This window comes from Talpa occidentalis, unplaced genomic scaffold, assembly GCF_014898055.3.
Source record: "Talpa occidentalis isolate TD23 unplaced genomic scaffold, MPIMG_talOcc4v2.1 talOcc4.3, whole genome shotgun sequence".
Classification (NCBI taxonomy): domain Eukaryota; kingdom Metazoa; phylum Chordata; class Mammalia; order Eulipotyphla; family Talpidae; genus Talpa; species Talpa occidentalis.
This window is the reverse complement of record NW_023603184.1, coordinates 123,650,612-123,672,138: the sequence shown is the minus strand read 5'-3', so window position 1 is coordinate 123,672,138 and position 21,527 is coordinate 123,650,612. Positions and strand designations below refer to the sequence as shown.

Genomic DNA, 21,527 nt, shown 5'->3' with positions numbered 1-21,527 from the left:
ATGTTTTCAGAAACATAATATCACAACAAAATTCACCCACAACTACAGTTAGCAAAAAAAATTTTTTTTTGAGCTAGTCTGAATCTGTCTTGTGGAGAGCTATTGAGTTCATAAACATCATTAATTTATATAGAACAGTCTTTCCAGGAGGAAAACGGTATTTTTCTGAAGGGAAACTGTCAGAGTCCTGGATTCCTGTCAGAAGCTGGATTCCAGACTGTGCTCAGGCCTAAATTCCTAAAGAGGTGAAAACGAGCAAACTTCCCATCATCTATTAAAGAAGAAATGTTTGCAGCCCAAACCTGGTGCACTTTGTGACTGGGGAAATGAAAATGTGCTATAAAGCGACATTTACTCCAATGGTTATCTGTAGTGATTTTTTTTTTTAGAGAAAAATCAAGTATAGAAACAATTTAGTGTTGTCACCTAATCACAGAGTTTATTTAAGCATGATGCAAATAAATACGTTCTTTAAACCTAAAGAGCCTGTGGTGTGTAATTGACTTGACCTGGGAAAAATAAAATGTTCTGGGTTCTTAGCTGCTCTACTGATCTCCAATACCTGCATTCAAAGTTTTTGCAGGTATAAAATAACTGTCCACTGTGAGACTGTGGGGATTAAAGGCCATGATGGAATCAGGAAGTTGGGTCCGGGGTAACCTGGACCTCACCTGCACGAGGGCTGCATCCTGTGTTGACACATAAATGTCCAGCTCTTTGTCCTCTGTCTTTGGAATAACAAGCACCCTCTGTGTTTCCATGTAAAAATGTTCCTGTCCTCCAACATGGACCTCTCCTGTTAAGTATAAGCACAGGGAAATTCCTGAGAGTTGGAGGCTGCCATTTTGGGGAAGTCAAAAGCAAGTGGGGTCTATGGATTGATCAGCCTGGCTTTGTCTTGACCAAGGAATTGAAGGATCAGGCATTGCTCCTGCGGCCATGGAGGCCAATCTGTTTCAGAAACTATAGTTTTGGGTAACAATCTAAAAGTACAAAGTTTTGTTGTTTATTCTGTCTTTGACGAAGGATTTTTTCTTCTAAATTTCTATCGCTCTCTACCCAAAGCAACACACAAATTCTCATACATACATGCCCACGATTTGAGAGGATGAGATATAAGGGAATTTTGGTAAAGTGCCAAGACTTTAGAAGATGGTCTTTCTGAGAGGAAATCACATGTTCTCAATGCCTGCCTCAGAACAGAATGGCAAGAAATTTCTATTAAGTAGCCTGAGTTGCTTACCTTCAACAATTTGATCGACATTTTCAAATGCTTCCTCAATGTTTCCTTGTTCAAGTTTCTTTACAGGGCAGAAGAATGAGTTGTGTTTAATGGCATCCTGAGTGACAGAAAAACAAACAAACAAACACAAAAGCCAATGCTTTTTATTTTTTCTTCCATTGACAAGTTTTCCTGTCATCAAAAGTTAAACTCCTGAAAGTCTATGTGGATACAAGAAAGTAGCTACACAATGGGGGAGTTCTAGAAGGGCAGGTTCACCATGGGGACTAGGTCTCGGTGGGAATGTCATCCAGATGGCAGAGAAAACTGATGGGTTAGAGAAGCATTAAGAACTGAGATCTGGGGCCCTCCTTGGTGGCACAAGGGGTTAAGTGTCAGTATTATCAAGCTGTCTGCAGGCACTGTAGCACAAGTTTGATCTCTGGCCAGGGAGCTACCCACATGGCACAGCAGACCTCTCCTGCCTCACCTGCTGTTCCCCGCAGCAGTGTATTTCAGTCAATCCACCTGTTTTGTTCCCCACTCTGTCTCTGGTGAATCATCTCACCCCCTGCACCTTAGGCCTGTACCCCATCTCTTGTATGCATAAATAAATAAATATTAAAAAAAAAGAACTGAGATCTGGTCCTGGATGATGAACAGCCATTTCTCACTGTGGCTGTGCAGCGAACAGGCAATAGGTCCACCCAATAGTATGGGTGAGGGTCTGGGTCCTCCCTTTTGATGCTCTCTCAGAAGAAAAATACAGTTGGTCCTTGAACAACACAGGTTTGAACTGCTCATCTACTTATATGTGGATTTTCTTGCAAACAGATGATATCAACTTGTGTTGATAAATACAGTACAGTACTGCAAATGTGTTTTCTTTTCCTTGTGACTTTTTTAAAAAAAGATTTATTTATGCATATATATAATACAGAAAGGTTAAGTAAATTACCTAAGGTTGCACAGCTATTAAGAGGAGCAACTGAATTCAAACCTGGCAGTTTGTCTTTAGAACTCATGCTTTTAGACACCCCTACCTTACCCTGCCTATTATTTATATAGTCATAGAAATGGGTGTATGGATGAGCATGTATTGATATGTATTACTATTTTGTTAGGCCTGTACCCCAGCTTCACAAAAGGATTTTTTTTTGCTGACTTGACAATTCTAATCTGAGGGGACTCTAGGTCTCTAACTATTTGAGTCCCAGGATATTTCATGGGTGTGTCCTTGCTCCTTCAGGAAGGGGGATTAGATTTGAAATTTCAAAACCCAGTTCAGGATCCTAGGAGAACTCAAGGAAGGGAAGTGAGCCAACAAAAATGGTCAGGACTTCTTGCAAACTTGGCAAAGTGGGGATTTGGAACAGAGTTCATTTCACTGAGAAAGATCAAGAAACATGACCTTTTCAACACTTTGAGTATTGAGCAAGTTGTACCTTCACAGCATGTTTAAAATGTTCAAATGGTTTACTAGTGCTTTTGAAAAAAATATTTTTGATTACAAGCACACAAATAAGCAAACTTTTTTTCTAAATTTTTTTTAAATCTTTTTTTTTTTTTTTTATAGAGGCATGTTTTTATTTATTTATTTGTTTGTTTGTTCGTTCGTTTTGTTTATACATGCACTGGGTACAGTCAGAAGCGCGGGAGGGTGAGAGAATTCACCAGAGCCAGAGCGGGGAGCAGAGCAGGCAGAAGGACCGAAGTACACTGCTGAGGGGAGCAGCGGGCGGCAGGAGAGGTCTGCGCGCCATGTGGGACCCTCCTCCTGTGGCCGGGGAGCAGCCGGGGATCGAACCGGCGCCGCAGAGGTCGCCGGCAGCTTTGCAACCCAGCGCTCAACCGCTGCGCCACCGGGGAGGCCCAGCAAACTTTTTTTCAACTCAACTATTCCAAACTGGAAACTGCAAACCCTACCCACACCTGCATTTTCTATTCCAACCTCATTCTTTGTGCTGAAAATAGCATTTGCATTCCACCAGCTAGACCCAGAAATGAGAGTGAAATTTCTGTGGAGTTAGATCACGAAAAGTCCACTGCTATGGGGCTGTACCTTGAAAACTTTATTGTTCTCAATAGCATTCTCATCATCTTTCTCAAGTAAAAGAACCCCCAATACCTGGTCACATAGAATAAAATCTACATTTCTTAGCTCTCCTTGCAGTTAGGTGTGGCTTGTGACTAGGTTCTAAGCAATGAGATGTGGGAGGGCATACACAACTTGTGGCAAGTGTGCTCACGAGGAGGAGGCATGCCTTTCTTCATCACCTCATTCTCTCTGCTGTCTGGAATGTGGACTTGATGTCCAGAGCTTCAGTAGCCACAGTGGGCCAAAGTGTGACCCAGAGAATGGAAACCACACAAGATGGAGCAAGTAGACAGAAAGAGCCCGACTCTCTGACACATGAGTCCTGGACTGACCCCTTCTAGATGTTTTGGATGTGAGAAAGAAACTTTGGTTATGTTCTCTTTCCCCCATTTTTGGGATCCAAAGATAATTTCAATTCATACCAGTAATATTTTCCAGAGAAAGTTGATTTTCCCAGAGCAAGCCAGTGACAAGAAATAATTAAAACACTAAATTAGTCTTGCATTAAGAAATTTACAAGGAACTTTTAACTGTACAACCTGACAGGAGACACCAGCCATCCCTGCTTACCTCGATGGTCAAGATGACGGGCTCAAGATCTTCATAGACAATCTTTATCTTTTTAATTGCTCGCTTTGCTTGTACAGCTGTCTCTGCAACCACAGCACAGATGATCTGACCCACGCAAAATACCTGCAGAAAGTACAAGCACAAAGCTGGTGGACAATTTTTGGTAGAAGTACATGCAGGTCAATAGAGTTTTAAAAAAACTCTATTGTTTTTTTTTTTTTGTTTTTTTTTTAAAACTCTACCAGTGAATAGAGTTTTGGTTATCTATTTCCCCTGCTATCTGAAAGTAGATTATTTCTGTTGGATATACTTCTATAGGTTATTTTGTGGTATGGGAATGCTATACCTATTAATTTATATGGAAAAATTTATGAACATTCCCAGACTTATCAAATCATACCAAACAGGAGTGTTCTACTTTTGGGTAGTGATGGGGGAAAGTCTACCATTGTTGAGCAATGATAACCAAATTGGAGCCAAATTCAATTACACTGTTTGGTTAAAAATTTAAAACAAAATAATGAAAAAAATAATTTGAATAATACACAGTTCCATTGATCATCTTACTCAATGTAAAATGAATGAGCCCCAGAGTAGATGTGATATTGACTTTGATATGAAGTCATGGTGTCATTTTTGAGTTTAAAGATAAAGATAGTGTTTCTTAAATAATATGTTTCTGGACTGACCTGTGTCCTCTCCCACTCTCCCCCATTCATAGGTTGAAGCCCGAAGCCCCAATGTGACTACATCTGGAGATAGAGACTTTAAGGAAGACATTAAGGTTAAATGAGGCCACGAGGGAGAACTCTAATCCAATGTGACTGGTGGCATTATAAGACGAGGAAGAGACACTAGGGAGGTTTGTTCACAGAGAAAAGGTACATGAGGACACATGGCGAAGGAGGCTATCTGTAAGCCAGCAAGAAAGACTTCGGGAAGAAACCAGATCTGCCAATACCTTGATCTTGTACTTTTCAGCCTCTAGAGCTATGAGAAAATAAAATCTGTTTGTTTTTTTTTTTTTTTTTTTTTTAACAGCAGCTAGTATGTGAGCTTGTTATGACAGTACGAACAGATAAATGATGGTCCATTTTTTCATCTGAAGTTAACCGAAAGATTGTTGATTCATTCCGTGGCTGGAGAAAGAACAGTCTGTGTGGGGCTCACTGATACGTGACAGTAATAGTGAACTTATGGAGAGTTGTCATAGGCACATGCTGCTGTCAACGCTTTACATGTGTTACGTCATTTAAAACTCACAGGACACAAATAGGTGATTACTCCCAAATTACCTATGTGATACCCAAGGTCACACAGCAAGTGAGTGCAGAATGCAGCATGAACCAGGGTCCTCTGGCTCAGAAAGCATGTGCTCAGTGAGTGACTGTAGAATTGAACAGAAAGGGCAATGATGCAAGAGCAGTTTTATTTAAAGTGGAGTATGCACAGGCAGGTGGGAGTTGTGTGTGGGGGCGCTGGGTCAGGAAGGCAGGGAGTTTAGTGCAAATAGTAGGAAGTGTTTGTATTTTTTGTATTTCTAGAGTATTCTAACTTGCTACTGCTTAGTTCCTGCATTTATTCTTCAGATGAGGGTAAATGGACTCCAGAGCACATTGTGGGAAAACTAGAACTTTGTTTTTCTGAAATGTTTCTTTTGACTATATTATTTCCTGAATCTAGATGAGTAGGTCTGTCTGAATGAAGATGTTAGGGGTAGGGAGAAGCTGGAAAAATTGACAGAGAGGTGGGAGGTAACAGAAGGCCAAATGGAGGTGAAACTTTGGTGATTGTCTGCACAAAGATAATGATTCGGAAAGTGTGCTCAGTACCTGATTTACAGCCAATAATCTATCATCTTCCACACCGTTGGTGCCTGGAATATCATCCGCCGTTATCACATCAACCACCCCGGGTAGCTCAAGGGCTTCAGAAAAATCTATTGATCTACAAAAGGGGATATATTTAAGAAGGGTCCAGCAAGCTTGAAGGGTCCCCCACCTAGGCACTGACCAGTCACAGTCCACCTGCCATGTAGCAGGGTTCTGGAAGCCCCTGCTGGACCAGGGGTAACAAGTTAGCAGTTGGAAAGGTGACTGGGGAGGGACCAGTGTGGCTGTGGCAAGGATGTCCATGGGAAGCCTAGGACAGTGGCCACTTACTATTCAGTGTTTTATCACCAGCTGACCATCAGCCCTACTCAGAGTTACTCTGTGGGTCCCGCTGAAGCTGCAGTTTTGGGGGGCAGTGAGTGTTGTGAAGTTAGAATGGAAGCAAGGGGCCCATAACTATGGTTTTCATTTTATCTCATGATGGTCATTTCCGGATCCCTGCCCTTCCTCTCCTGGGACTGGTGACCTTTTTCTTTACACTTTCCATTTTCTATGCTTTGGGTTTAGGGCACTGCAGGCAAAAGGGCACATTCCTCTGACAGAATGCCCAGGTGTACTTTTCGAGGCTTTTTGAAAGCTTTGTATTTACTCACGTGATTTTTGCATGGGCTCGGGTACTGGTCACCAAAGCCATGAAAAGTTCTTTATCCACCATGGGGATGTCGTCACAAAATGTGGCTTCCCCCGTGGCATGTTTGAGACCTGACAGGTGCATGAGGGGGCGTCCGACTGGATCTTGGAGGGGTTGTTGAGAATCCACACTCTGTAGAGGAAAACAAGAGTTATCTTGATCGTCAGAAGTGACCTGGCCAGTTATCAACACGCCTGACTCAGGATTGAGAAATCAGATGGTCACCCTTGGGCAACAAACACTGGAGAGGGTCAGATGATGAGCGTGGCAACTGAATGATGTAACTAGACTGGGGAATTGTCGTTTCAGTCATGTGGCAATGCCTAAGAGAGGGCCAACCTGCTGGCAAATTGTGAAGGAGGTTAAGCACCCTCGGGCTTCTGCTTTGGCATCTTCTTTTCCCAAGCGTGCCTGTACCCCTTTCTCTGGGTCTCCCTGCCCTGCTTTCTCACCTCCCCAGCAATTAACCTGTTCACATATAAAGTGCTGGTGATGATAAGGCCAAAGTCATATTATTTCTGAGGTTGAAGAACTAAAATCTAAGCCAAAAGCTTGAGCATTGACTTGACAGGGCTTCTGGTGGGGTGGGATGCTCTGGCAATGGAGTCCTCCCAGATCTGGACTGAGGTACCTGAGGTGCCCCTATAAACAGCACAAAACCATCACTGGTAGTATAAGGAAGTGGAGAAAGTAGATTCTGGAAGCCTTCTCAGGGAGGGTCTGTGTGTGATGTGGGGAGGGGCTATACTCTAATAGATGGTAATAGATACTTTGTAAATTGTCCTACAGGAAGAGTGAGTTGGATTACTGGCCAGCCTCTTGTTTTGCTGACTGCAGATTGAACATTTGCAATCAGGACTGGAGGCTGAACCTTGCTACTCCTCTGCTCTGTCCTCCCCCATACCTAGTTCAACTGCTAGTCAACAAATGCCAGAGAGCCTCAGTTTGAGGAGACTATCAATAATTAGCTTGTACATGAGTCAGATGGTTGGTTGCAGGTGGTTTAGCTCAGAGTACATCCAGCAGTCACTCTGGTTGAGCTCAGAGCTCAGGATCTCCCTGACTTGGCCCAACAAAGGTGAATGTGCAAGCAATGGCTGGAAAGCCAGAACTAAAAGCTACAGCTCTCAAGAGCTGGCTTCTTCACAGTTGCAACTTCTCGCAGTTTCTAGGTTTCAGTTAAATGAAGCTCACTGACCTGGTACCTGCAGACTCCTTGGGGTAATGTGACTGGGAAATCTTCTACAGCACTTAGGAACCGGTCTGAGATTTCAGGGTAACGGCCACTTTCCTGAGAGAGACAATTCCAAGTAAAGATAGGTTGGTTGTGCACAATGAAGTAGGCTTTTTTTATGAGAAAATGACTTGGTTAATGAGTCCTAGGCCAGGGTAGCCTGGATGACCAAAATCCACATGTCCGCCCAGGATTTCACTTTTTAATGAAGGCTTCTTGTCCTCCTGCCCTTTCTACATAACGAGAAACTGGACCGACCAGTTTGTGTCTGATCCTCAAGTCACGGGAGGAGGAGAGGCTGCCAGTGAGCTGGCTGCTGGCAGAGGCACAGGGGAAAGGAGAAATTTGGGGCTGAATAAACCAGAATGAACTGAAGTTTGTTGTACACAGAAGAGCCCAGAGATTGATGGTTTTTCTCAGCAATTCAGCTTTTTCCAGGAGACAGCAAAATTAGGGAGACTCACTGGGTATCACTGAAACACATCAAGTATCTTGGTTCAGAAATTAAATGGCAGTGAGGATTATCCTGGTGAGTGTGACCCGGGAGGGTCTTCATCTGAGTAAATGAAAACCAGATACTTTCAGAACATGGGGCTGCTGGGGTGGGGTGTGATCCGAGAACAGGGGATACAACATAGGTCGAGAGGTGTAATTACAGTAGGGGAAGAAATAGAGAGAATGTTTTAATTTGCTTAACTTATTCCAGAAATCTACAATCAAAAAATGTCAAAGAAGTTACTTAAATATTAGCATGCACTTTAGTTTTGGTATTTTTGAAAAATGCAATTTTATTTTAGTTGAATATAAAATTGTGGACTAGGCAACTAATCTGTTGCTCCACGAAGCAGATCAGTGGCTGCCTGGGAGGAGAGGTGGAAAGGTTGACTGCAAAAAGACTGCAAAAGATACTTTTTGGGGTGATGGAAATGCTTTATATGACGTTTGAGGTGGTGGCTACATGGGTATATGCATTTGTCAAAACTCACTGAATTTAAATAGGTGGGTTATGTTATATGGACTTTTACTTCAGTACAGTCTATTTCAAAAGGAAAAAAATTGCAAACCCGAGGTTGAGGCACTGCTCAGGGCAGGCAGTTAGCAACTGTGGATTGAAGACATGTGAGCCTCATGGAACCCTACGGGAAAAATGGCTGGAACTGACAAGGCCTGGCCCAGAACAGGTGACAGGTAATGGCAGAGGCTGCTCACAAGAGTGTTTGCTATAGTTGTGGGAAAGCTGTGAGCTATGGGTGCACGGGGCACGGGAAAGCCAGGGCACTTACAGGCACACAGAACAGCTTGGCTAGCCTCTTCAGCTCTTGCAGAACTTCTAGGTAGAATTTAAAGAGGAAACTGATCACCAAAGTCCGCTTGAATTCCACCTTTCCCCCAGGAGCCCAGCCTGGGAGGGAGATTTCGTCCAAAAGCAGCCTGCAAGCCTCATCCAGCATGATTTCATTCCAGCGCCTGGCAGGGTTAGAGGCAGGAAAGAACCATTTAAAGAGCAGTGCCTGTCTGTGGCGTGCTGTAGATATTAGATGGTGGCCAAAGACCCCAGAGTCTCCTTTAAAGAGCTGGAAGGGAAGTTAGACATCACCTGAGTCCTTCAGGAACATAGAGGCCTGGGAGCTGCCCAAAGGCCATGGCAGGGTGAGGATGGGAACTGGTTCCATTCTAGAAAGAACCAAGCAGGCTGAAGAGCCAGAACATGCTGGAACCTGGTATTAAATAAATAGTCCACTAGGACCAATTCCATTATGAACCAGATAGGACGCTGACTGGCGCTCCGCCTGTACTAAGGAAGAAATGGAGGTGCCTGAGCAGGGGGAGAGGGAGGTGCTCCTTGGAGGCTGCACTTTGTGAGCTTGCTGGAATGTTGACGTGCATGAAAACTGGACTCAGTCCTGGGCCATTTTTTGTTGTATTCCTTACCTGAAGAGTAACATCCAATTAATCAAAGTAAGGTTTGATTTATTTAGCCAGACTACAGAAAGAACAAGCAGTGATCCTACATATAGGAGTTTCCATCTTTCCCGGGTTTTACAAACACTTTCTGGAGCCAGATTTTCACTTTCTTTTTTTTTCCTTTTCTTTCTTTCTTTTTTTTTTTTTTTGCATCAGGTTTCACCCCCAGGGCTCACTGCTTGCCTTCCAATGAGCTGCTGGCAGGATTTCTGTGCACTGAGGGTGGCAGCCCCCACCCCTCCGTAAGCGATGCTCAGGTCCTCAATGGTGTCTGTGCCTTCTTTGAAAAGGACTCGCATGCCAGCATTCACGTCAGCCAAGGCATTTTGCTGGCAGTAAGCCTGTCGGAAGGCTGCCACAAACTCCCCCTGTGGAGATGGAAACATTTGGGGTTATTCCATATGTCAAAACTAGGAGCATGATTTCTGCTCCTGGTGCCACTAATAAATCACTTAGACTCAATCAAAAGGGACACGGAGGACACTTGGCACAAGTAGATGACAACTTGGTGCCTTCCTGTTCTGAATATTGACCTCCCAAAGGCCTGTCCCCGATGCCAGACACCCTCAGGGAACTGGGGTCATCATGCACGTTTCCTCTGTGGCCAGATACTCCCCACAGGTGGTGGTGGACATGCACACGGGAACATTTTCAAACGCTCTTACTTCCAAGTGCCATCTCCTCTGGTCTTCAGGCACCTCTATCCCTTGCGAGGATGGAGGATCCCTCCTAACACAGGTGCTTTCAAAGGTGATTTGCTTAAAGGGTGTCCACCCCATTTCTTGGTTTGTTGACTCCTTCACTTTTCTACTTTGCTCATAAGGAACTGAATACAACCTTCCACCAGTGGACTAGCAGATGTTGTCTCAGAAGCAAGTCAGAAAGGTGATGGCTGCCCTACTGCCCTGGACACCTGACTGCCACTCAAGACACAGGTCAATGAAGATGGGCTATGCCCATGCGAGTGCCCGTCTGCGTGGCCCTGGGCACATGCGTGTTTGAGTCTGCCTGTTTTTCTGTCTGGGGGCTTTACACAGACACACATTTGACTTGCCTGAGGAACACATTTCAAAGTTTCCGTTCCCAAGGAAAAATAAATGAAGCTTATACATGGTTGAGAGTATGATTTAAAACAAGACTTCCTATGTAGCCAAGCTGACATCTGGCTTTTAATGATTGTGTGTGTGTGTGTGTGTGTGTGTGTGTGTGTGTGTGTGTGTATGTCATTGCCTCTCTCTGGAAGGATTGTCCTCTCAGAGTCAGGTACAGCTTTGGAGAGAGAGCGGTCAGGGAGTGAGGACAGAGGGGGCTCTTTGTAACTGACTGGGTGGTCCCATCTACCCCAGGGGTCCTGTTAGGACATCTGGAGGCCCTTAGTTTCCATGAACTGTGGGTTAGGCAGGGCGGCACATTTCATAGCTCGAGAACTTTAATTGGGCTGACAGGAGGGGGCGTGGACCCACTCCAAGCCCTCAGCAGACCCCACCCCACAGCTGAAACAACAACCCCAAATCCACACCCTGGAGCTGCTGGCTTGGGATGTCTGAGGGCCTTGGTGCTAGGCCAGCCCACAGTGGACAGGAAACAGGTTTTCAGGGCAGAATTCTTTTCCTTCCATCTGTTTTCAGATTACTAAAGATGAATAGGCTCAGTTATGAAAAGGGAAAAGCCATTTTTAAAGGAAGCCAGTGAAATTCTTACCTTTTGAGAGTGAGGGATAAACACAGATTCTAGAATTTCCTCTGGCTTAAGGTCTGCAGTTGCCAACCCAGCAAGAAAATGTTCGTTGAGAGGAATCTGCCTTGTACCTTCTGTTGAAGAAAATGACATTTCCACACAGTTGCAATAAGGAGTGGGAGATTATTCTGTACTTTTAAATGTCAGCAGCAAAGAAGAAAAGGTCGCCTTCCTCTGCACCACTCAAAAAGAGGTCTGAGTATGTGACAGTCCAGGGCTCCGGGTTTGGTCCCCCACACAGGGTGGGGTTCCCTGCATGGGGTGCGGGTGCGGTGGGGTGGGGGTGTGTGGTCAAAGCTCCATGACATTTCCTCCTCTCTCCTCAACCACACGCTGTGTGAACCAGGTTCCTCCCGCCTCTAAGGCCTGCCAGGCCTTTGTGGTTCTCACCTTCCCCCCTGAGGCTGGTTCACTAAATCTAACCCATTCCATCCAATGATCAAAGTAGGGGTGTAACTTAAGCAAGACAGGGTTTATTTCCACTGTTAACAGAATTCAAATCATTGCATTGGCTTTTTGTTCTTGCTCCTGCTGTTGTCTCCTCAACTGGGCACTTACACCTTTAAGTGAACAATTCACAAAGCAGCCTTTCAGCCCAATTGTTACCACTCAATGTTGGAGCAGTGCCATCTGGCTTTAAAACGTCGATTGTAGCTCCACAGACGTGCATCAGGAGATCAAACTACAGCCCAGAGACTGACCTGGCTCAATTCCAGGCAAAGTGCTGATTGGAACATAGGTATAGTGGAGAGGGTGGCTGGACCCCTGCTGACCTTTCCTGACCCATCCTGCTGCAGGGCTAGCAATCTGATATACTGCCTGCACTGGAGCTCCACGTTGGTGGTGCCTTGGCAGAGCTGGGCAAACATCTCAAGCCAAAGGTAATGGCCACCACCCAGAAGAACTTGTTCCTGCTCCCGCACCCACTAGAGCTGCAGTGTAGCTACGGCCTGCCCTCCTTGCCAGCCCAGTGCTCTGAGTCTAGGCCTCTTTTCTCCTGGTCTTTGGGGATCAAGCTGAGGTTGTGTCTGGTCACGAGCCTGGAGGACTCTGCACAGAGGCTTATAGGGTCAGGCAGGGGTGAGGCCTTTTGTCTCCTCGCTTCTGGAGGAGCCCCATGCAAAGCTGAACAGGGTCATGAGAACTTTTTCTTCTTCAGCAAGTCTTCCCAACCTTTTGACTTCCACCCTCCAGCAAACACCACCAGGAGGGTCACATGCCTGTAATGTCATTCTTGCTTAGACACACCCCAGAGTTCTTGCGGGGCAATGTGATTGTTCTCCCTGCACCCCAGTGCCTGGGACTGCGAGACCCACAGGAGGCGTGAATGACTGGGTGGGATAGATTCACAGCGGGAGTGGGTATTTGATGGTGTGGGTGAGGAAAGGGGGTGTCGGAGGCTCTGGGAGGTGGCCTGGTGCAGAAGGGGCAAGCACATCTATTTGGGAGTCAGATAGGCTTGGGTTCCAGTCCCACACAAGTCCTTGAAAGTGACCTCAGTGGGGTGGTTGGACAGATTGGATGTGCTGTGTGTAGTGTCCGCACAGCCAATGTTAGCTGAAGGGGAGTTAGCATCTTAGGAACAGCCAGAGGCAGAGTGAGGGCTGAGCACTTGCTAGCAAGTAACAATGCTTTCTTCCTGCCCTCTTGTCTGCCTTGGGGCCAGAAAGGGGAGGGGCAGGAAGAGGAGGAGGGAGCCATCCTCAGTTGGGTGCTCACTCAACTTCTTTACCTCAGCCTCTGCACCCCAGCCTGGGTTTGGACTGGAGGTGTGTTGGGCCGTGGCACTGAACGGAAGTCCTAACTCCCCCTCACCCTCACCACTTGCATCAATTTGCCTTCTTCCTCCAGGAACCTGAGCTCCCCATGGTGAATTGAAAGCCAGAGACCTGGTTCTGGCTTCAAGCAACTCCTTAAACAACAAACAAGACAAAAGATTTTTAGGTGCCATTCAAAAGTGCTTACCTTCTGATACCAGTTTGAGGGTAGTGTTGCCCACAGCCAGAATTGGATTCAGATCTGAGTAGTAATGGCGGCTTATAATATGTCCCCCTAAGGACTAAGGAGAGGGAGTTACAGTCTTGGACATTCTATTGCTCAAATCCTATGCCCTGGACACCTGCTCATGGTTTCTGTGGTAGTGAAAATGTCAAAAGGAATCTCATCGCCTTTGCAGAGGGCACTCATTCAGACTGAGGGCTCCCTGTGACGCACTCCTTTGCTGGGAGAGGAATTGATTGTAGCAACATTCACATGTTATGTTCCACACACTGCCTAGCTCTGCACATACATTTCTTGCTCCATCCAGTGAGACTGATGACAACCCCCATTTACAAATAGAGACACTGGGCACAGTGAGATTCAGTGGCTAATTCTGACCTGCCCCTTTGGCCTCAACTCCAGTGAAGGTGCTCAGTCCCAGAGATGCTGTCCTGCTGGGGCATGCAGGAGCCTCATCTCACACAGCCACTGGAATGCCAGTCTCTACTTGGCCAAGTGGGGGTGCTGGGCAACCACACCACTGACAGACAGTTGCTCTCTTCCTCTCCTTGGGAGACCCCACTCTGACCTGGTTGAGCAGCTCAGAATTCAGGAGGGAAACAATTGGCCTTTTAAGGTAATACCCTGCTACCTCCATAGGGTGGAAACTACAGTGACCACCTGGGTTGCTGTGGTCTGGGCTTATTTCCCTTGAGCTGAAAGACGACTCCCTGGGTGCTAAGCTATCAGTCACACTTCTACCCTTTGGATCATATGTAATGAATCACTTCTGACATCAGGCGTCTACAAATATTCGAAGGAGGATCTCATGATCCCCCTGACTGTCCCCTCCCCCATCATTGCTCTTCCTGCTATGGTTGCAACCCCTCACTTTCCTTCTATGATCTCTTTACCAGGGTGTCACAGTTCTTAGCAGGGTGAGAGAATATTCTGGAATCACCTGATGAACTTTTTCAGAGGAAACATGTCCTCTCCTAATTCCCCTTACACCAGGGATTTTTAATATACCCTTTGGGGCGTGTAGACTGGGAGCAAGTTCACTTTGAAAACCTTTGTCTTTTCTGCTTTCTTCTGAGGTGAAGAATAACCAGACCTTAAAGTGTGCCTTCCAGACCTGGACATTAGACTCCATCTGTAGTCTGAATAGTCTAGAGTAGATGACCTTTCTTATTTTAGATACTATACTTCTGGTAATGCAGCCTGAGACTAAATTAGGTTCTTTAACGTCTTATCTAAAATTAGCAAAACCATAATATACTTTTCCTACCCATGTTGCTACTTGGCTGTTCTGTTGAACTTGACTTAGAGACTATTTTAAATGTTATCAAATATTTGTTAAATATTTATCACACCCATTGTTTCAGTCTGCTCAGACCACTATGCATTCCGATTCTGCCAGTGCCTATTCAACATTTCAGGGAGATTAAGGGATAGGTGAGGGGTGCCTGATGATTAGCCCAAGGACCTACTGCCATGTTCCGGATCTGTTGGCCCGCCAGACACTTGAGGTGTTTCAGGAGAGCTCGGTATGTCTGAGTTTTCTCATCTGGGAGCTCGGAAATCGTCTCAGCCAAGATGTCCTTCATCTGGGCCAGGCTACAGCCGGCACCTATGGTCAGCCCTGGAATGCAAATTGTTGTCAAATGGTGTGGAAGGAGCAGGTGAGATGCAGTGTGGTGGCTCTTGGTGCTGGTGCGCAGAGAATCTCTGGGAGCTCAAAAATAGTTCAGACACCCCAGGCCCAGATCATTAAGTCAGAATCACTGGGCTTGGGCATTTTTCAAAGGCTCCCCAGGTGGTTTTCTCTTGCAGCCAGGGTGTGGAAGCCCTAAACTGATTTACACTTTTCTGTGGACAAATCCAAGGACAAAAAGGTTAGAGAGAAGGAACGATAGTAACAACTAGCAGGTGGCAGACTCTATTAGAACTTTCCATGACTCCCTGCATGACTTGACTGGCCCAGTGAAATATGCAAAGATGTTTTATGATAAAGAGGAAAAGGGAGGAAAAAATCTGACATTAAGATAATGGCAAACGTCTTTCAATAGCTTAATCACTGTCTAAAATCAATAATGATTTTTCATTGGGTAGTACATACAGGTATTGAATTATAATGAAATATACCTAAAACCTATATAATATCATAAACTAATATCATAAACTATTCTTGCTTCAATACAATTATTTAAAAACTTAAAAATAAATCATTAAAGAAAAATATGTTTGTTTTGTTCATGACAGTTTTCCTAGAAACTATTGCAATGTCTATCATATAACATAACTGCACTGAATATTTATTAAATTGATTAAATAAATGAGAAGAAAATGCACACCCACACTATGTTGATTCAACAATGCTTTGACAGACTATATTAAGCCTTTCCTGGGAGTCTTGATACTCAAAATCTTAAACACCAGTTCCATGACATTCACTGGTCAGTCAATGAACACTGCACATGCCTGTAGCTACCCCCGGTACTATGTTGGGTGTTGTTGAGTTGGGGTGTTGGAGGCCCCCCAGGGAGGTACCAGGGAATCAGGAACTATGGGAGACAATCCAGAGAATTGAGCCAATGCTGTCTGCTCACTGGCCAGGAAGTTATTTCAAAATTTTAACAGCCATCCCGGCCATCCTGGTGAGTACTGGATATTAGTACTGACTTCAGGGTTTCTTTAGAGTGGGAATGTAAAGTTCATCTCAATCCTTCAAAGTGAAGAAATCACTCAAGCCATTGGGTTTAGGGAGCTGGTTTAGTTGGTCTTTTAGAATTAATCCTTCACTTCCGCAGAGTTTGCAGATGAATCACTGACATGCAGAGTCTTATTTGATCACTTCCAGGGCTGAGTTCTAACTGCAATTAGTTTATTTTTATCTGGTTGTGGCTAGGTTTTAATTTTTTCTTTTGGATTAATCTTCAGGAATGTTTTACCTTCCCACAAAGCTTTATTTTATTGACATTAAAAATATACTTGCTGCAAGTTTCCCACTCCTGCTAACATACCCAAATAATAACCACTTATAATATAAACTAACCTAAATGATCAGGGAAACCATTAGCTGCTCCTTATTATCCTTATCTTAAGCAAATCTTACCTAGAAGTAACTAGCCTGTTCCTCTTCCCTGGAGGTGTCAACCCTGAGTTCTCATCCTGTTTCTGTTTCAACATCTCACCAAAGGCCCTCGGTAAATGGGTTCTCATTCCACACCCACCAGCAATGGCTTCCTCTCAGCACAGGGTCCATTGGAACGTGGTTTTTAATTTCTGTAAAAGTCCTGATCTTACCTTTGCTTACAGAGAGCTGGGAAGACCAACTGGTTCTTGTCATACCCTTTCTCTTACTCCGCAAACCCAGAGTCTTATTATTAATAGGGAAGAAACCAGAAACAAAAGACCTGTTCCTCCTCTCCATCATCATCATCATCATCATCATCATCATCATCATCATCATCATCATCATCATCACCATCATCATCTCTTCAAGGTCACAGACATCACACAGTGCAGGATGACCATCTCTTATTTGATACAGGTAGAAAAGGCCAGTATCAGCCCTGAGGGAGTGAACGGTTACCCATTTGCTGTATTGCCTGAGTTCTCATAAGTGTGGCTTTCAAAGTCAAGATCAACTATTCCATTCTAGGCCTGACACAGTTGTATTGAGAAAATTCTATTTATTGTACTTCTATTCTTATTTTATTCCATTTTTGGCCACAAAATCTAGCTTGCATTGCAATGGAGTTGAAAGGAGATTTAACTTTATTTGGTTTTTCAGAACTGGGTTTTGTTTGAAGTCCATGCTTCTCGGAGTTCATGGCTCCATGGGATAAAGATACAATAACTTTCTGGAATACTTACTATACTAAAGATTATGAGAAAAAATAGCTTACCGCACCAAGCAGGTGCATGATATGAATCAGCATGCAAAATTTAAATAAACATAAGTTTATTACCTGGGGAGAGCTGGTTGGGGAGGGGGCACATCTGGCTCTGTTGTGCCTCACCCCTACCAGTGTCCTTCATTCTTCAAGGCCTTAGGATAAGTTGACACTCATGGGAATGCCTCCATGGCCACTAGAGGGTACTCACGCTTTAATTTTAAGAGGCCCTGAGAAGGTACGTTGCTTGCTCAGATCTCAGGATCTGGCTCTACTTTGCCTGAAGAATCCAAACTAAACCATTCATTCAAATAGCCTATTGGACAGCTGATGGGGTGGATCTGGAGACCAGGGAGTGCAGTAGTGAAAATTGTTCTGAATTGGAATTGGGAGTTGTGTGGTTTGGGGATGGACTGCCAGCCAGTTGGGGACCACAGACAAGCCCACTTTCCTTTTTCATCTAGTGAGATAAAGAATGAGGTTACCTTGAAGATTTTTGATTGTACCTGAAGGGCCAGGGCAGATATAGGGACCCCCAAGGGATAGTGAAAAATCTTCCCTTCCCTTTAAACAGAGCAACAATTTTCATTTATTTATCTTATTAAAGATTTGTTTGAGGACAGGGAGGTGGTGCTAAAGAGAAGTTTGGAATCCATGGGCTTTATAATTACTCCTGGACTGAAGACTGGGGAAGGGTTTTCCTAGCTCAGCCTTCTGCTTAAACTAGTTGTCTATATTCCTAACCCACCCATTTTGCTATTCCCCTTCCTCTCTTCTCTCTTCTGACAACAGTAATATTTCAGGTCAATCTATGAGCATGCCCCTCTTTTTCTGTATGTCATTCAGGTGTGCTACCTGAGTTGCCTGAAGGCTGAAGCTGTGAAGTCACTGCAATGGACAAGATCGAGAAGAGTCCCTTCCTTCAAAAAATAGGCAGGGCAAGCTCAGGGAAGCTCTGGCTTGCTATGTGCTGCTGATGACTAGAGACCAGGAATGTAGGCCTCCTCTGGCATGATATGGCCAAGGCAGTTCCCCTCCCTTGTCCGCCACTGATCTCCCACAGACAGTGGCAAAGTCAATCTTGAGTAAAGCTTTCAGTTTAGTTAACCTTCTTGTTGCCTAAGTTAAGGAAGTCATTATTACCACTTCTGATTCACTCACTTATTATTATTATTTTTTTTTGTTAAATCATTTGTCTATCATTGACTGAGCACTTATATGCATGCCCAGTGCATGGGGGATGAGGGATGAAATAAAATAAGGATCTTTTTGTTAAAGGGTTTGCAGTATATCTCAAAGGCCAAGTCCTGCATGGCCAAGTTCCTACATCTGTCACCTTCCCTGGTGTAGTATCTGCATAGAGTGGGCTCTTAAGGATGTTGTAAGTGACTGGGGGTACTTGCCTGGGCAGGTCTTTGTCCCACTTGCTCCCTTGTCATTGTTCCCAGGAGACAAATATCATTCAAATAAAGACAACATTTTCTACTTTGCCCCTGCAAACATCCTCCTTCCTGAGACCTGACTGTTCAAACTGAGAGATAGCACCTATTCCCTCTATTGGTCTTCCCATCAAAGTCACACTGCGAATATATTGTCTTTGAAACACCATGGCATTTTATGGGCATGTGATTGCAAGGTCTTGAATGAGATCATCAAAGTTTTTGATGATAGTAAAGTTTCAAGGTGTAGACGTGATATCACATCAAAAAAAAAAAAAAGATGAAGATTTGGGAATAGTCCAAATAAAACACATGTATGAGGAGGTTCCAAATTATTTGGCAAGTGTAAGTTTAGGGCAGGTACCATTTGTTTCTTTGATATTTTTACTAAGAAGACCAGGAACTCACCATCACTTTTTTTAGACACCACACTCAGCTCAGAAATCCTAGCAGGAGAGAGGACAACTGAATGGAAATCCCCTTGAGATTTCATTGCAGGCCCTGAAAAGTAAATATTTTAGAGTGTTAGAAAAGAGAAAAATGCTTTTTGGGGGCATTGAAAGCTTCTATAAAAATATTCAGGGGACAATTAAAAAATGGGTTATAAATGTGTAGACATGTGAAAGTGGTGGCCATAGACCCTGATGTACATGTACATGTATAATAACATTATACACTTTATGACATGCTCTCCCTGTGTGGACTGATTTATACACTCACGACATATATAAAAATAGGCAATAAAATGGACAAGAGATTCTAAAAAAACTCTTGCATGTGGGCGCCAGGAAACGTAAAGAATATTTTTGATCGCTGAAACATGGAAAGAGGTCCATGTCCTTCATCAGGGGACTGGATGAGCAAACTGTCCCGTTCACTGGGTCTAGTGTAGTTACTGCAACAACAGAGGCGAATATTAGGTTAAGAATGGCAAATGAACATAGAAAATTTTGGAAGAATAATACTGTGTTATCTTAATTATGTAAAAAACTTAAAAACATGCAAAGCAAAAGGACATCTTGCTTAGGGATTAAAATATATATGGTTTATTTGTAAAAATAAAAAAGAGACTAAGCCGTACCATATTCAGACTAATGAGTGTCTCTGAGAGGAAGGAAGGGAAGGTGATATACTTTGTGTTTTTTTTTTTTAAGATTTATTTATTTATTTATACAAGCACTGGGTACAGTCAGAAGCGCGGGAGGGTGAGAGAATTCACCAGAGCCAGAGCAGGGAGCAAGAGCAGGCAGAAGGACTGAAGTACAGCAGCAGGTGGCAGGAGAGGTCTGTGCACCATGCAGGCCCCTCCTCTGGTGGCCGGGGAGCAGCTGGGGATTGAACCGACGCTGCAGCTTCGCAACCCAGCGCTCAACCGCTGCACCACCGGGGAGGCCCTTAGGTGATATACTTTGGAAGAGGCCTCTGGACCCTCAAAATTCTTGGTACAAATTCTCGTTCTTAAATTGGGTGTAGGTGATAACTGGATGTGCATTGTTAATATACCCACATGGATTTTATAAAACTCAATTAGATCAATTATTTAACAAAGCCAAAATAAAAAAGGATAAAATAAATAAAGTGATAAAACAAAACTGCTAGTACTATTTTTTCTCACACTTCAAGGGGGTATATGTACATCCAATTTTGGAGACCATTTTATTATAATATGATATGATATAATACCATATAGTAATATTATATGTGTAATATGTTTACATATTCTAATATATAGAATTGATATATAATTTCTATTCTATAGTTACATGTAATTACTATAGGTCTGTTAAAATTAGCATATTTTAACCATACATCATTACATTTTAATATTCTTATTATAAAAGATGAGACTTTTATCTTTAACCAGTAATTTTGTAGGCTGAGAGCAGAGAAGGGGATAGGAAGTCTGGTTTGGAATTATTCGTGGACTGTGACCATCACTTACCCAAGGAGGTGTTGCCCAGGATGAGAGGAGCTTCAGGGTGCTTCACTTTCAGCTCCAGGAGCTCCTTGAGGGTGCCAGGGGAGATCCAGGTAACCCTCTCTCCATAAAATGTCAGAGTTTGTTTTACTGGGTTTTCTGCCATTCTCTAAGAGCAAATAACAAGAGTGTGTTTTGTGTGCACACCTGTCTTCCTGGGTTATGCAAGTTCCCTTGTGGAGTTATGTTCCTTTAGAAAGATTTCATGTGTCCCGGGGTTCACTTGATCAAAAAAATATTCACTACACCTATCCATTGGAGAATGCCTTTAGTGTGAGGCTTCTTAAATGTAGCTCTTTGGAGACAAGGCACCTGTCACTGGCCCTTCAGTATTGTACATACTGTTACAGTATGTACATATCATTGTACTGTGCAATTAATTTAACATAATTTAGCATCATGGGTTAAAAATCATTCCGAAAGGAATGTCATGAGACTGGACATTTCCTCTGAAATCTAGACTGATAACCTGAAGGGTTACTGATGTCTTCTCTTAGGTCTGTAATAGACATTTCAAATTTAATATGCCTAAAACTTCATATCCCATCTCCCAAAAGCATTCCCCAAAAGGAAAAATATGCTGCTTCTTTAAGTCTCCCATCTCTGTAAACGGCCACCCTCCTTCCGGGGCTCTCTAGAGCTCTGGAAGGAGGTTTGACTCCTCTTTCTCTTATACACGCCACATCATTTCCATCAGCAAATCTCACTGACTCTTCTTCCAAAACACATCCAGAACCCACTCTCAGAGACCATCTGCAGCTGGCAGCCTGGTCCAGCCCCACCATCTCTCAGGATGGCATTAGTGCCCTGACCGGGCTCACTGTTCCTTCCCTTGTCCCACCTGCAGGCTGTTCCCATGCCAATAACTTAGACAACCCCAGA

At 44.0% G+C, this 21,527-nt stretch overlaps 1 protein-coding gene across 1 annotated transcript in view; it reads right to left on the bottom strand.

The window, feature by feature from the left end:
- LOC119254822 (aldehyde oxidase 2-like) overlaps window positions 1-21,527 on the bottom strand; it is a 75,257-nt gene that overhangs the window by 38,366 nt on the left and 15,364 nt on the right. The window contains 13 exon segments of the mRNA XM_037521878.1: window positions 672-796; window positions 1,244-1,340; window positions 3,891-4,013; window positions 5,723-5,837; window positions 6,376-6,545; window positions 7,612-7,704; window positions 8,937-9,114; window positions 9,796-9,980; window positions 11,314-11,423; window positions 13,315-13,408; window positions 14,820-14,971; window positions 19,076-19,168; window positions 20,610-20,754. Coding sequence (XP_037377775.1) covers window positions 672-796; window positions 1,244-1,340; window positions 3,891-4,013; window positions 5,723-5,837; window positions 6,376-6,545; window positions 7,612-7,704; window positions 8,937-9,114; window positions 9,796-9,980; window positions 11,314-11,423; window positions 13,315-13,408; window positions 14,820-14,971; window positions 19,076-19,168; window positions 20,610-20,754 — 1,680 coding nt within the window.